Consider the following 13,594-nt stretch of genomic DNA (forward strand, 5'->3'; position numbering starts at 1 on the left):
CAAGCAGTGAGTTGGTTGGGTTAAACGGCCCAGCCTCAACTAAGTCTACCTATGATTGTTTAAGAGCAGCATGAAACCTGAAGGTCCGTTAAGAAGCGGATGTTGAGGTCTTGGCGATGGCTTGTGAAACCATAAAATCAATTGAATTGAATACCCTGAAGTTGGCGTCGGAAGTCAGAAGTTAGATGTCGCCTCCGTTAATGATCGGAAGTTCGGCATGGATCGTCAGCCACGAGAAGTTGTCGTCAGCGAAAAAGAGAAAAACATCATATGATCAAGAAATTAAAGCCAGTTCTTTTACTCTGTATACTATACTATATTTGTTTTATTGTATTGTATTATATTATATTAATTAATGTATGTTTTAACTTGCTGCAGGGACCATGAGCCTCTCACGTCATATCATGGACGTCGTATCATTTATTAGGTAGTAGTTAGTTAGGGGAGTCAGACGCCTCAAGTAAACGTTTCATGGGTACCTATAGCACTGTACTTTGTACTTTACCTCCCGTAGTAGCGGTAGCCACTGCTGTAAGTTAGTAGTGAAAGTGCCCGATCTATTAATAATTCAACGTCCACAATAAACTCTGTACCTACCCCGGATGTTCCGTAGTATAGTACTGTACAGTAGGTACAGTAGACAGAAGTTTACGCCAGCCGCGCGTCTCATCGGATGTGACCCTCCTCCTATCAATCAATCATGGCCAAGGCCTTTTACTGTACTGTGCTGTACTTGAGTGGAGAGTTTAATATGGAACGACTCGGGATGGATGTTTCCAATATGTTTCCATCATGCAAATCATGAGGGGGTTCGTGCGGCTAACGGATGATCTACGAACAGGTAACAAAGGGGAAATGTCCTGCAAATACAAATACAATGTTTTATTCGGATGATTCCTTGACTCGCTCTCTTCCTCGGCCTCCCCGTGCCGAAAAAGGTGGTGCCCTGACGTTGGAGGGTGACGTTTCTATCGTTGACGCATCCCGAGAGTCTGTTTTGCTGCACCCGAAGACTACTCTGCTCTACTATCCTCTACTCTATCCTGATCTATCTATGACAGAGTAAAAGTCGTGGAGGCGAAGTGCATTGCCTTCGTTGTGGGACTGAACCTACTCCAAGGAATAACCCAAAGGAAAACGAAATATAAACATCAAAAGGACTCCATGTCGTCCAAAGACTCATTCATGTCTATACCAACTACTATACTTACTGTACAGGCTTTCAATTATGAATTCACTCCAACTATCTTCTGCCATTTTCTTCTCTCTACTTGCATGCGCTCACGCTATATCTCTACACGAACGACAAGATGGCCTGGAGCCCAGAGTTATGAGTCTTCCTATCATGCGTCGCAAAGTAGATGATCCTTTTGCCCATGATCGAAAACGTCTCAGTAGAAGAGATGGGACAGTCAATGTTGGTATTGATAATGAGGTAAGTCATCATCCTCAATATGTAACAGCCATAACATAACATTAACCTCCTCTAGCAATCGCTCTATTTCCTCAACGCTACTATAGGAACGCCACCACAAAACTTCCGTCTTCATCTTGATACTGGAAGCAGTGATCTTTGGGTCAATGTCGTAGGCTCGGAGCTCTGCGATACCCACGCCAACATCTGCGCAGAGTCTGGTTTATACAACCCCAACAAGTCGTCGACGTATGAATATGTGAATAGCGACTTCAATATCTCATATGCTGACGGCTCGGGAGCATCTGGAGACTATGCAACTGACACGTTCCGGATGGGAAACGTCTCAATCAAAGATCTACAGTTTGGAATTGGATATGTAACCTCAGACAACGAGGGTGTGCTTGGTATTGGATATTCCACTAACGAAGCTGTTGTCAACCAACCCAATCCAGAGTTTTACAAGAACATGCCAGCCAGACTATCTTCTGACGGGGCTATCGCTTCCAATGCTTATAGTCTATACCTCGACGATTTGGACTCTGCGACGGGAAAGATCCTCTTTGGAGGAGTCGACGAGGATCATTTCATTGGCGAACTGGTCACAGTGCCCATCATGAAGATCGACGACGAGTACTCGGAATTCTATGTTCAGCTCAACAGCGTCAGTGCTGGTTCAGAAACCGTTGGGGAAAATCTCGCTCTTGGAGTTGTTCTCGACTCAGGCTCGACGCTCACATATCTCCCCACCAGCATCGTGCAGAGCATATACGAACTAGTAGGCGCTGAATATGTCGAGGGTCAAACAACTGCCTACGTCCCCTGCGATCTAGCAAACGAGGGAGGAAACTTTACCTTTCGATTCAACGACCCAGCCGAGATCACAGTTCCCCTCAGCGAGTTGATCCTGGACTTCACCGACATCACAGGCCGTCAGATGTCCTTTGGCAACGGTCAAGCAGCCTGTTCCTTTGGAATAGCACCCTCGACCACCCAAGTTTCCATCCTGGGAGACACGTTTTTGAGGAGTGCCTACGTTGTGTTTGACCTGGACAACAACGAGATCTCTCTGGCGCAGAGTAACTTTGACGCCACAAGCTCCCACATCCTCGAGATTGGCACTGGGAAGAATGCTGTTCCCTCTGCTACTGGCGCTGAAGGACCTCAGTCTTCGGGCAACGAGAACGCTGCTGGTTCGCTTTCACCTCTAGCAAGTGACGGGATTATATCTATGGTTGCAGGGGCAGTGGCTCTTGGATTTGCGTGGCTTCTCATCTAGATAGAGAGTTGGTTTGATGATGAATCGCCTATTGCATCGAGTTTAAGGTTCGGGCTTTTTGTTAGGCGTCTCGGTTGATACTGTACATAGAGTTTCATAGAAGCATTTGCGGTTGCATTGGGGTTATAGCTAGACTTCGTAGTTGGATACCAACGATATCACGGATATGATTAAACTTTGATAACCCAGTTGACTTTCTCCAAACTTGTAACCGCGAAATAGACGAGAATGTGCCCTAGGTACTATCTGATCTGTTTCTGCCGATTCGGCCCCGATGTCTACAACATGATTATTGCCGGTAGATCCGAAGAGACAGCTGGAGTTTAAGTGTAATATCCAATCTATTATCAACCCGGTTGACGTCTATATAGACACGCATATGTCAGCTTCATGGCAATTTGTTAGTGAAGTCGCATCATCAGAGGCATAATGGCAGCTTATATCGAAGTAGCAGCCAGCTGGCTGTTCAAAAACTATAAAGGAAGAGATGCAAAAGCCTTCTTCACCACTCCTGCGTTCTCTCAACTGCCAGAGCCTACGCTGTCAGTCACGTCTCCGGAATGCGGCCCAGATGGTGCAACTCTCGGAATAGAGTACATGCACCAAGGTCAAGGGAGGTTCCCTCAGCTACAATGGGACTCTCACCAAGGTGTAAGAGAATGGCTGCTCGTAGCTGAAGACCCGGATGCGCCATTACCAACCCCGATTTGCCATGGGTAAGTTGAGTAGGCCCTGTTATCGAAAGAAGGACCAGGCTGATGATATTGGTAGAATATACCTGGGAGTACCTACCAACAAGACGAGCGTCTCCAGCAGTGATTTCCAACCCATTGATGAAACCTCCCCCAAACTTGCAGCAGGTTTCTACTACGGAGCAAGTCGTAGCGGGATGGTTTATATCCCACCACGGCCTCTTCTCAACCACGGAATTCATCGATGTGAGTAGTTGTCCCGTCTTAGCTGCAACGAACCCAAAAACTGACTGGGTTTCAAGATTGGTTTGAAGTCATTGGTTTGAATGAACCACTGAATGAGAAGTTGATTACCTCAAAGCCAACTAGAGACCAAGTTGCAGAGGCCATTCAGGGCAAGGTTGTTGTTTGGGGGAAGTGGATGGGTCAATGTGAAAGGCGATGGGAATGACTCAAAATATCGCAATGACCAGGAGACAATGAGAACAAATCGATGCACCTTGTACATCATATGATCTGATGTCAAAGTCTATCAATCACCTGTCTTTTCATACATACACATACACGCCAGTCTCAGATTCGTCCATAGCTCCAGATGTTCAACCCAACCTTTGTTCCCTCATGGACAGGAAGTCCAGCATGCCATGTCTGCTCATAACCCCTTCCATCTGCCGCAAAGTTCTCCCAGTACACTGCATTTCCCGGTACAACTTTGAATACGACACCGAGCTCGCCTTTGTCCTCTCCTGTATCCGCACACTCTATAAAGCGACACCACTCCTTTTCCACAGGCCTCTTCACCAAGGGAAACTCTGTCCCACCACCGCTAAGATCTGGAGAGCCTCCGACCCAGACCATGAGACTGCTCACGCGGCCCCATCCGCGTGTGTTATGACTCCAGTCGAAGTGGTGGTTGTAGTGACCGCCTGTCCCATAGCGCTGAGTCCTAAGACGTTCGATCCAAAGCTCTGGGCGCCAACCTTGAAGAGCACGGGCGCGAGCCTCGATGCAGCGGACGGAGTCAGTCCTGGGAACGATAGCCACATGAGAGTCACGGACTGAAGCATCGCGATGAGTGGCCTCGCCGTTGTTGGTAATGGTTGATGGTACAAAGATTGGTTCGCTACAAGTATGAGGATTCATTCATATGTGCAACTTAGACGATCGACATACCTTATCTCCAGTAGGTGGTCCCTCTCCTGCTGATTCAAGAACCCTTCCAAATACACAATCAAAGGCTCTCTGCTCAATATCCTGGCCAGATAGCCATCGGGCGCACATTCTGGTGCAGTCGCATTCGGGGCATCAATGGCTAGTAGCGACTCATTGAACTCAGGACGCGGTGAAGCCTCTTTGACCTGAGTAGCACGGTCTGGATAGAAGAAGTCACCAATAGGGTTTGAAAAGATGACAAGAAAAGCTGCGAAGCCGACTATGTATTGAAACATGATCAAAAACGATGCGTGTGAAGAAATCAGATGATGAGAGACAAGATATGGATGCTGTGATGAGTGGACCTTGATACCTCCCTAGTCTAGTACCAGGTAGCCCTATAGTTCAGTAATTGTTACAGGGGGTCTAGGTAGGTCAAGTTTTGACGGGCAGGATAGGATAAAATAAAACAAAACAAAACCAAGGTTGCTCAAGTATCACCCATCTGAAGAAATTTCTATATGTTGTTCATTTAAACCCATAGAATCCCTTCTATGCCCGTTCAAACCCTAACAGTACAAGAGTTGCGTATCATGCATCCAATTGCATCGTCTATAAACCAACCTCCATGGGTATACTATAGTCAGTCTACTTCCTCATACATATCCTCCTCTGTCTCCTAGGTTCTTCAAAGAATGTAGCTGAACCATAAAACCTCGACCAAAAAAGAAAGAAAGAAAAAAAGCTCCAATGTACAAGTACACGGGAATTGATATATTACACTTATCAAGTCCCTGTCGGTAGCCCTTCAGCATCCCAGTTCAAGTCGACAGCAGTCAATATTCCCCAAGGATCAGTTCCGCCGCTACCGAGCGAGTTTGTTGCCATCTGTGCAAATAATGTTTCTTCAGTTGACTGCCATATCGGTGTAGATATTCGGTCCTGAAAGGCTCTTAGGTCAATTCGATTCTCTTCTGCACTATTTCTAAGGCCAATGTCGGGTGAAGTATGGCTACTCCCCGACACCGTTTTAGTATATGAGCCAGAGTTCGAGACTTGGTTGATCGGCGATGACCCAGTCGAAGAACTCGTTCTATCAGGCAAGGACATGCTACCCGAAGTCATACGGGGCGAGAAAGCTGCCGGCCACATACCCGTTCCTTTGAAGTTGAGGTTCAGGTTCAAGTCAAGAGGGCTGCTATTTCGCGTGCCGGGTACCAAATCAGGTATAGGACTCTCGTTGGCTCTCTTTCGCTTGTTGCTTGTTGCATCTGGCCGAATATTGCGGTAGGCGGACCCAAGCAAAGCCTGGTAGCACGTCTTCCCCAAGCTTATGCCCATGGCGTGGGCTACGCTGTCCAGTCTCGTTTGCTCGGCTTCCATCTGTCTATCGTTTGCATACACTGGTGGAGATGGACCGGAACGGTTTACGGCTGAAGTGCGAGCCAGTATCGGGACCTGGGACTTGCTTGGCCCAAAAGCATTGCGGTACCTTCTCAGTGACGGCATCTGAATAACAGAGTCCAGCCCATTCTTCTCCACGTCGATACATGTCTGCTGTAAGAATGTTCGGGTAATAGTATGCACACGTGCAATAGCTTCCATGCATTGTATGATTAGCTGGAAATTAGATAGGTCCACTGCATTTAGGCCTGTTGTTGGATTCTCTTTAGCAAGATATATATAAACTGTAGCTGTGCAGTACAGGGATAGAGCAGACAGTGGACTCTTCTATATATTCACATTCATTAGCTCAAGTCAGGTAAACACGCTCTGCTATCAAGGCACACTTACGAAAAAAAGAGTCACGTTTGAGGTAAGTCGCATGACGTTAACAATCTCCTCTGCAGCGGCTCGAAGTCGAGCGACGCTGCTCCGCTTGACATGATCTGGCAGCTTGTACCTTTCGGCTTTCTCAACGGCCGCGTGGTGAACACAAATAACCGCAGCATGTAGGTTCATGTTGAGATGGAGTGCTGAGACGTCACGTAAGTTTTCGGGAAGACGAAACTTTTCGGGGAGGAACATAAAGAGACTGGATAAGGTGTTGTCCAGGTCTCTATGGCGAGTCCAGAATGGCCCATGCAGCAGATCTTCGCATCGGCTGTCGGGTTTGGAGCGATGTACGTGACGGAGTATGAGCTTGTTAATCTGACAGGTAACAATGGTGCCCGCAAAGCCTGTGTATTGGGCGCCTTGTATCGCATCGTCCAAGAAAGGTGCTTCCTCTCTCCGGTTCTGGACAAAGGCTTCCTCGGAAGCAGGAAGTCTTGTCGCAATCTAAGATGTTATTAGCATGTGTTGGTCCGAAAAGTCAAGTAGGCATACGTCGTCTGAGTCAATCAAAGTAGGCCATCCTGTCGAGATACAACAGTGAGAATCGGCAGCAAACACGCCCCAGAATATTCTCCTTCTCTCTTCCAGTTCAGCCCACGTTAGAGGGGGCCCTAATGCTGGTGGTATGTTAACATGGTCCCCGTCTAGACGGTCAAGTCCCATCATATGGCACAAGCGCACGCAGTTGGCCACGCTTATGGTCGACCTCGTGAACAACAACATCCTTGCTTCGTAGAAGGCAACAAGGGCCCAGGTCTGCGCATGCTGTATGGATACGAAGACATCGCCATGTCCCTTCATCGTGTCTGCTTCCATGTACTGGCGTGACCGACGGTAAAAGACCTCGTGGTACTCGTCATACTTGTTGTTACCCGCAGCTGCTAAAGCCCATATCACATATCGTAAGCACATTGGGGGTTTTCTGAGCAGAGGGCCATAGAAGGTTTGTAGATATTTTCCCGGATGGATAATGGGTATCATTCGATGCTGATTTTGGAAGAAGATGGTATTGCTAAGAACATCAGCCATCGTTCACGGTAGGATAGTCAAAGGGAGTCTCTACAGTTCTTCCATGACATTGTCGGGGGGCAAGGGCTCAGAGAAGCCCAAACTCATCAGCTGGGTATTGAAGGGAGTGTTGCCATCATTCGACCGTTGGTCAAAAGCTGATTGTGGAAGAGATGAAAAGCTGGGACCGGGCAAGTCATTGATCAGGCCTGGCAATCCGGAGGGAACGTCAACACCGGTGAAGTTGGCATCAGACTGAGTAGGATAGATGGGATCGCCATCATCAGTCTTTTCCTCTGAGGAGTTCTTGTTGACTTCTTTGAGATAATCTTCCACTTGAGCTAGATACATGATTAGCAACCAGTTATCCATGAAGACCATCTCCAGATTGACTATATAGGTACCTACCTAATCGAGCCTCCAGTTCCTTGACGTTTCTCCTCTTGAAGTTCGGCTTTCTCCTGGATTCAGGATACACGCAGCCGTTTGAGACCTTGACACAACGAGTGCAGGCCGGTTTTACGCGGTCGCACTTTAACTTGCGGGCTCTGCAAGAGACGCATGCTAAAGGCTCCGTCTTTAAAATTTCGGGCTCAGGCTCAGGCTCAGGGTCATGCTCGGGTTCAGTCGTGTCCAGAGGCATGTCTGTTTACAAGCAGTGATATTGAGACTCATTCGGTCAGTATACCTGCTGAAGTTCAAATTGAGTAGCAGATATAGTGTACAGAGCAGTAAGGTAGGTATCGATTTGCTGGGGTAAGATTAAGGATGGGTCTCGCCTTCCAGTTTTGTCGGATTATGCAAAGAGGGACGACTCAAGGTCTTGACATGGAAGGTAACAATTATTTCGGTTTGACGATGAATAGCAGCTACGAAGAACTACCTATCCCCAAGCATAGGTATAGATTGAGGCTTTACGAGTACTTGGACTGGAGAGGACTGCTGTCGGAGAACTCAACTGTCCGAAGGCCGAAGGCTTACAATAGCCCGACAGATCGGATGAGTCAGGCAGTATGGAATTATTTTCTTGCGAAAAGCGACGACGCGAGCAGGTAAATACCTTTAACTACCTGACAAACGGATCCGTCTCCTTGTAGAGTTGAGATTAAGCATAAAAGGTGCAGGATTGTAGGTAGATTATCCTCCTTATTCTATAGTAGGAATTTAACCTCTTGATTTAACCTTGACAGAGTCTGAGAGACAAGAGAGAGACCAAGACCCCATTTTCTGACTCGGGGTAGTAGCACCTATAGTACCTTGGCCGTAGGGTGTCAGAAGAACTAACCGCCAAAAGCACAAGAGACAAAATAATCTAGTCATCTTATCCCATCTTAGGCTGGCATCTAGTCTACTTTATTTCTGTAGTCTACCTAAGTTTTAGAGGATATTTCTTCTGTTACCCACCTAGCTTAGGCACAGTACTGTACCTGCCCAGGCGTGGCGCAGGCACTAGTTTTTCTCATGTGTCAGAGTCAGACATGCTCAGGCAAGCCACACCTTGCGCTAAGGTACCGGCCGGCAGATGGAGGAGCACTCTCAAACCAATCTTATGTCTCGGCTTCGTCCTTTAGAACTTGATCTTGTCATGCAGATGCAGATGCAGCAGAAGCACCATCACTGCCAATACTGTACGAACACTGGCCATACCTGCAACAGCTCAGCGCTCCATACTACAGTACCTACCTACTCCACCGATGCGATGCCCTACATTCGCTCCGGATCCCCCGGCAGGCGATACGATATTCTGACCTAGTGTGAACTGGAACGCAGTCCATTGTGAGTGAGCCTGTGCGGTACTGTACATATCACTGTCTGCTGCTAAGATTGGATGCCTAGAGCCTTCGGCAATCAGATCTCCAAGACTACTGTGCTGTACCTATGACTGTCTGGTTGGTCTAAGCTCTATCTGTACATACACCACCTACCACCACTACCGCCGTTACCCGCCCGCTCTCCATGGCAGCATGGATAGACTTTAACCCCCGGGCTCTTCTTCCAGGGCCGAGTCCAAGGGGCAAAACTCAAAACGGTTATGTTTACTAAACCTCTTCAAGTTTTGACCTGTTCCCCAATACCGGTTTCCTTATTGTGTCAATCAAGCTTGGACCGTCGTCACACATCATCATCTCCTTGTCGCGTCAATCACTTCTCGCATTGTCGTCCAAAGATCCTCGTTCGTACAGTACCTCAGGCGCTGCACGGCCTGTAATAAGGTTTCTCAACCCAGATTGACTTCACAGTGGGTGTCAGGGCAGCATCATCGTCATCATCATCATCCATGACCCTAGTTGCGATAGCCCTCCAACAGCATGCTTGTTACCTTTTCGGTGCTGCCGCGCTACGGCCGGGACATGAACATGTCACCGGATCGTCATTACGCTCGCAATTATTTAATTCTTCGGACCGCGCCACTCGAACGAACACAGAGCAGGACAGGCAAGGAACAGTGGCTCGCTGTTATAGCGGCTGAGCTGAGCGGATAGGCGGCTTAACAAGACCCAAGAGCGGGCACGGATCTGTATGCCTCAGTACCAAACTTGGGCTTGACACTTGGGCAATCTAGTCATTCCATCATCCCGAGCTAGAACTTTGTTAGGGCTTCTTGAGCTTCTCGACGGCCGCCAACTCCACCCTTGGCATTGGGACCTGACGACGGTCTGCTGCCGGTTCGACAAGCACAAGCGCTGATGATTGACAGCTAGGTAATGGCGCTATCGTTGGCGCATTGACGGCGGTCTTGAAAGGGCCCGGTCGATCTGGGATCGACAAGAGTGCCTAGCCTACGGATACCAGTAGCTGTAGCGGCAGTCCTGAACCAGTCTAGCCTAGTCCTCGGACTTACACACGATGTCCTCCAATGAGATACTGACTATACTATACAAGCAAGGGTGACCCTGAAAATTGGTTTTGACAATTCCGGTACCGGTAATAGGGGACTGACAGCATGTCACAGCCCTGAAACACTGGGTGTTAGTCGAATCATCATGTGCTTTTCTGGAGCTTTGACGATTCGGACTCTCGCGTTGTTTCTTCTCCGTGCCCGTTCTTAGCCGCGCTGAAAGTGAAAGCACGTCCAATTTTTCTTTTCCTCCTTTCACCCGGTGCATTGAGAGTCAAAATAGCACTGCCGATCAGTGTATGGTGCTGGGATCCTGATCTTCAGCCTGGCAGGGCGAAAGAGTGCAATCTTGTTGCAGGCCTGGAACAACAACCACCCTTATCGTGCTACCTCCACCTCGACAATAACAATAACAACAACAACACAAAGCCACGACGGAGTGGGGTTGCGACGAATGCGTGCCTGGCTCTGGCTCACCTGTATCAGTATCACACACCGACCTTGGGATGAATTACATAGGCACGCACGAGCCATGTTACCGAAAGTTAATTCATTTCTCGGGATTGCTAAACTTAGAACCGAGCAGCAACCTTCATTTTGACATACAGAGATCGACAGTACAGTACAACAACACTCTGGAGAGCCCCGAACATCCCTGCGCCACAAGCATCAAGGCATATCTAGGTATGTAGCATAATGAGGCGCGTTGTCTACATCACACAGACACGGCCACAACTGTTTGTGTCTTCAGTCAGCCCTTACCGTATCTTTGAGCGCACCAAGCCATCGGGCCATCTCTAGACAATTATTCGTAGTCTAGTCTAGTCTAGTCCTCGTGGCAAAACGACAATCAGAATCTACAGCCTCACTTGGCTGTCGATTGGTTTCCCGATACTGGGTGTCAGCCCAGCAAGATCGCTATTATGCCCCGCCGTTGCGTGCCTCGTCAGACTTGGCAATCTATCTACCAGAGATTTAGAGGCGAAGAAAGTGACTTTCGCTAAACGTCTCACCTCAAACTGATGAGATTCATTTTGAGGTTCTAATGTATTCAAGGGAAAGGATTTTCTACAGTCCAGCATCTGTCTGGCTGTTTGTTTGCGTCTTGTTTCTCATCCAGCCACACGGCTCGATTGCCCCAATTCCATGGACGAGGAAAGGGAGGGTGACTTATTCAGCCACCGGGTCTATCCTTGTCGATCAGAAACAGTGCCATTCCTCAAAGCCACATGTCACTGTACAGTACGTACTTATCGAGACCCATTCGACATTGCATGCGCTGAGCCTGCACAGGAAATTTGATTGATTTGCAAGGAACTGCGAAACCATCCGAGAAATATCATGCGAAGTTTCAGAGTGAATCACCGTAATTTCCTGGCAAATCCAAAAGGAACTGCTTCGCTATGCCCCGTTAATAACACTAGCCTGCTCTTGGAGCCTAGTCTTGAGCGCATACGAAGAAGGACACGTCTATCCGCCTAGCTGTCAACTAAGCGCGCCACGGGCTATGATAGACACTCCTCCTGGTCTACCTACATCCTGCCGCGGCGAGAGCCCGTTTTGTGTCATGCGCTCTATCATCCGAAAGGAACTTCTGTTTAACCAGCTTGGTCGATGACCAATGTCCTGGTCACTATCCTATTGAGGAACATGTACGGATACAGATATCCAAGTTGCTTATGAGCAGGGCCCGTACAACGCACTACACAGCATGATGTCCACAACTAAACATCAAAACGACCCAACCATCCTCCAATTACTAGGCGATGGCTCATTGAGAATCCACAATAATTAGGAAAGTAAATAAGAATCTAAGGTTGCTTCGCGATGTGAGACTATCGGCCCAGTGCACTATCTTTCCTACATGTTATTTGGTACATACATAAACCGGTCACCAGAAACATGCCTGCCGGGGAGACACCCCTCACCGGTCAACCTCGAATTGCCCCATGCCCTACTTGTACCCCTGACCCCAGACGTTGTGCATACAGATGTAGATCGTTCGACCGTGCCTTTATGGCTCTCTGCGAAGCCCGATCTAGCACGTCTAGGTATCCCAGATACCCATGACCTGGTGGCGACAGTAATACTGTATAGTGGTCAACAAGCTCCCAGCAAGACATGAAATTCCTAAATTGGGGAATTCGGACGCCTCATGCAGATGCTGTGCCATGCAGCGGCAGAGGCGCACCTGTTTTCTGCGTGTCTGCATCTTCAACTACAAGCTGTCGACTATTGGTCGTACGCCATTAGATTAGACTGCCGACCAAGGATTTGATTGACTCGCAGGATGGTTCTGTGCATAGCTGCATTACTGTATGTATGATTTGGGCCTGCTCACTGCTAAGAAGTCATGGCTGTTCTGTCTTTATTCACATGTCTGGCGTTCTTTTCTTCTTGCTTGTGCCACACGATGACACCCACATCATCCTGGTTCTCATTTACGTTCTCATACCAATTACGAACCAGCATGCCCCGGAAAATCTCCGTGCAGTCTATACCATAACAATCCTACCCTCGAATTCAGATGCCAGCAATCTGGGTCCTCTAACTTGGTCTCAAGCACAGCACGACAGGACACGCAGTTATCAAATTTTTCCCCTTCTTCTTCCTTCTTTCCGATGGCCTACCCTAGTCGTAGGATCTGGATGGAACCGGCCGGTTAGTTTTCCGTGCAAAACCCATTCACCACGGACCTCAAGATGGCCATCAACGACATACAGTAGACCCCCTTTCAGACAGATGTTTGTCACCGGCATCGGCCTTGCGCTAATATTTCACATTTCACCATGTACTGCCTACTGCACGTCCACTGGATGTTGGTTTTGGGCCAAACCCGTGGCTCCAAACTTGGGCTAGCTGTAGCCGCTATTAATGGCCGGCGCTTTTTCTATGGCCCCTTTGCAGAACCCGTCTTTCCAGGACCTTGGCACCTCCACTTGACTCACCTAGACTCAATATGCACTGGCATGGCACGCCCGAGTGCCACAGTAACTACCTACCTAGGTAGATATTACGTGACAGCATTGGGCAGGTCCTGGTCGCAGCATCGTTGGTTAAGACCACTGCCGCAAGATGAGTCTTTGATACAAGGATATCTACCTATTCCTAGCATCCTCGAGCTCTGGAGAAAATGCTCCATTCTAGTCAGTAACTTGGTTACTTGGTCAGTTAAGTTAGCTAGCTAGCCAATTACATTCAGACTTGCCCGGTGGAATTAATTACAATAGGCCATAAGCGTATGTGCAGTATGAATCAGTCTCCGGCAATAGATGATTCAAGTCCTCATTCATGAGCGCACGGCACAGCACAGCACGGCACAGACAGTCGGTCACTCGTTCCTTTTGCATTTGAATCTGATTTCATTCCATCTA

The 13,594-nt window shown here is 48.2% G+C and overlaps 3 protein-coding genes across 3 annotated transcripts; 2 read left to right on the plus strand and 1 right to left on the minus strand.

Annotated features, from left to right (window-relative positions):
• Positions 1 to 1,228: 1,228 nt before the first annotated feature.
• Positions 1,229 to 2,693, plus strand: FIESC28_08571 (uncharacterized protein; the record flags this gene model as incomplete). The annotated part of the gene is made up of 2 exons (XM_031162709.1): positions 1,229 to 1,435; positions 1,491 to 2,693. 2 exons carry the CDS (start codon positions 1,229 to 1,231, stop codon positions 2,691 to 2,693), a joined length of 1,410 nt encoding a protein of 469 aa, XP_031013264.1.
• A 429-nt stretch (positions 2,694 to 3,122) lies between these two features.
• FIESC28_08572 (uncharacterized protein) lies at positions 3,123 to 3,836 on the plus strand (the record flags this gene model as incomplete). Its single annotated transcript, XM_031162710.1, has 3 exons — positions 3,123 to 3,409; positions 3,465 to 3,631; positions 3,688 to 3,836. The coding sequence occupies 3 exons, from the start codon at positions 3,123 to 3,125 to the stop codon at positions 3,834 to 3,836; spliced, it is 603 nt and encodes a 200-aa protein (XP_031013265.1).
• Positions 3,837 to 3,958: 122 nt separating this feature from the next.
• FIESC28_08573 (uncharacterized protein) lies at positions 3,959 to 8,024 on the minus strand (the record flags this gene model as incomplete). The annotated part of the gene is made up of 7 exons (XM_031162711.1): positions 3,959 to 4,508; positions 4,559 to 4,817; positions 5,692 to 6,094; positions 6,332 to 6,817; positions 6,866 to 7,385; positions 7,437 to 7,722; positions 7,790 to 8,024. 7 exons carry the CDS (start codon positions 8,022 to 8,024, stop codon positions 3,959 to 3,961), a joined length of 2,739 nt encoding a protein of 912 aa, XP_031013266.1.
• Between the last annotated feature and the right edge of the window lie 5,570 nt (positions 8,025 to 13,594).

Source organism: Fusarium coffeatum (genome assembly GCF_003316985.1).
Source record: "Fusarium coffeatum strain FIESC_28 chromosome Unknown BRIP53273_contig_202, whole genome shotgun sequence".
NCBI classification, from domain to species: Eukaryota; Fungi; Ascomycota; class Sordariomycetes; order Hypocreales; family Nectriaceae; genus Fusarium; species Fusarium coffeatum.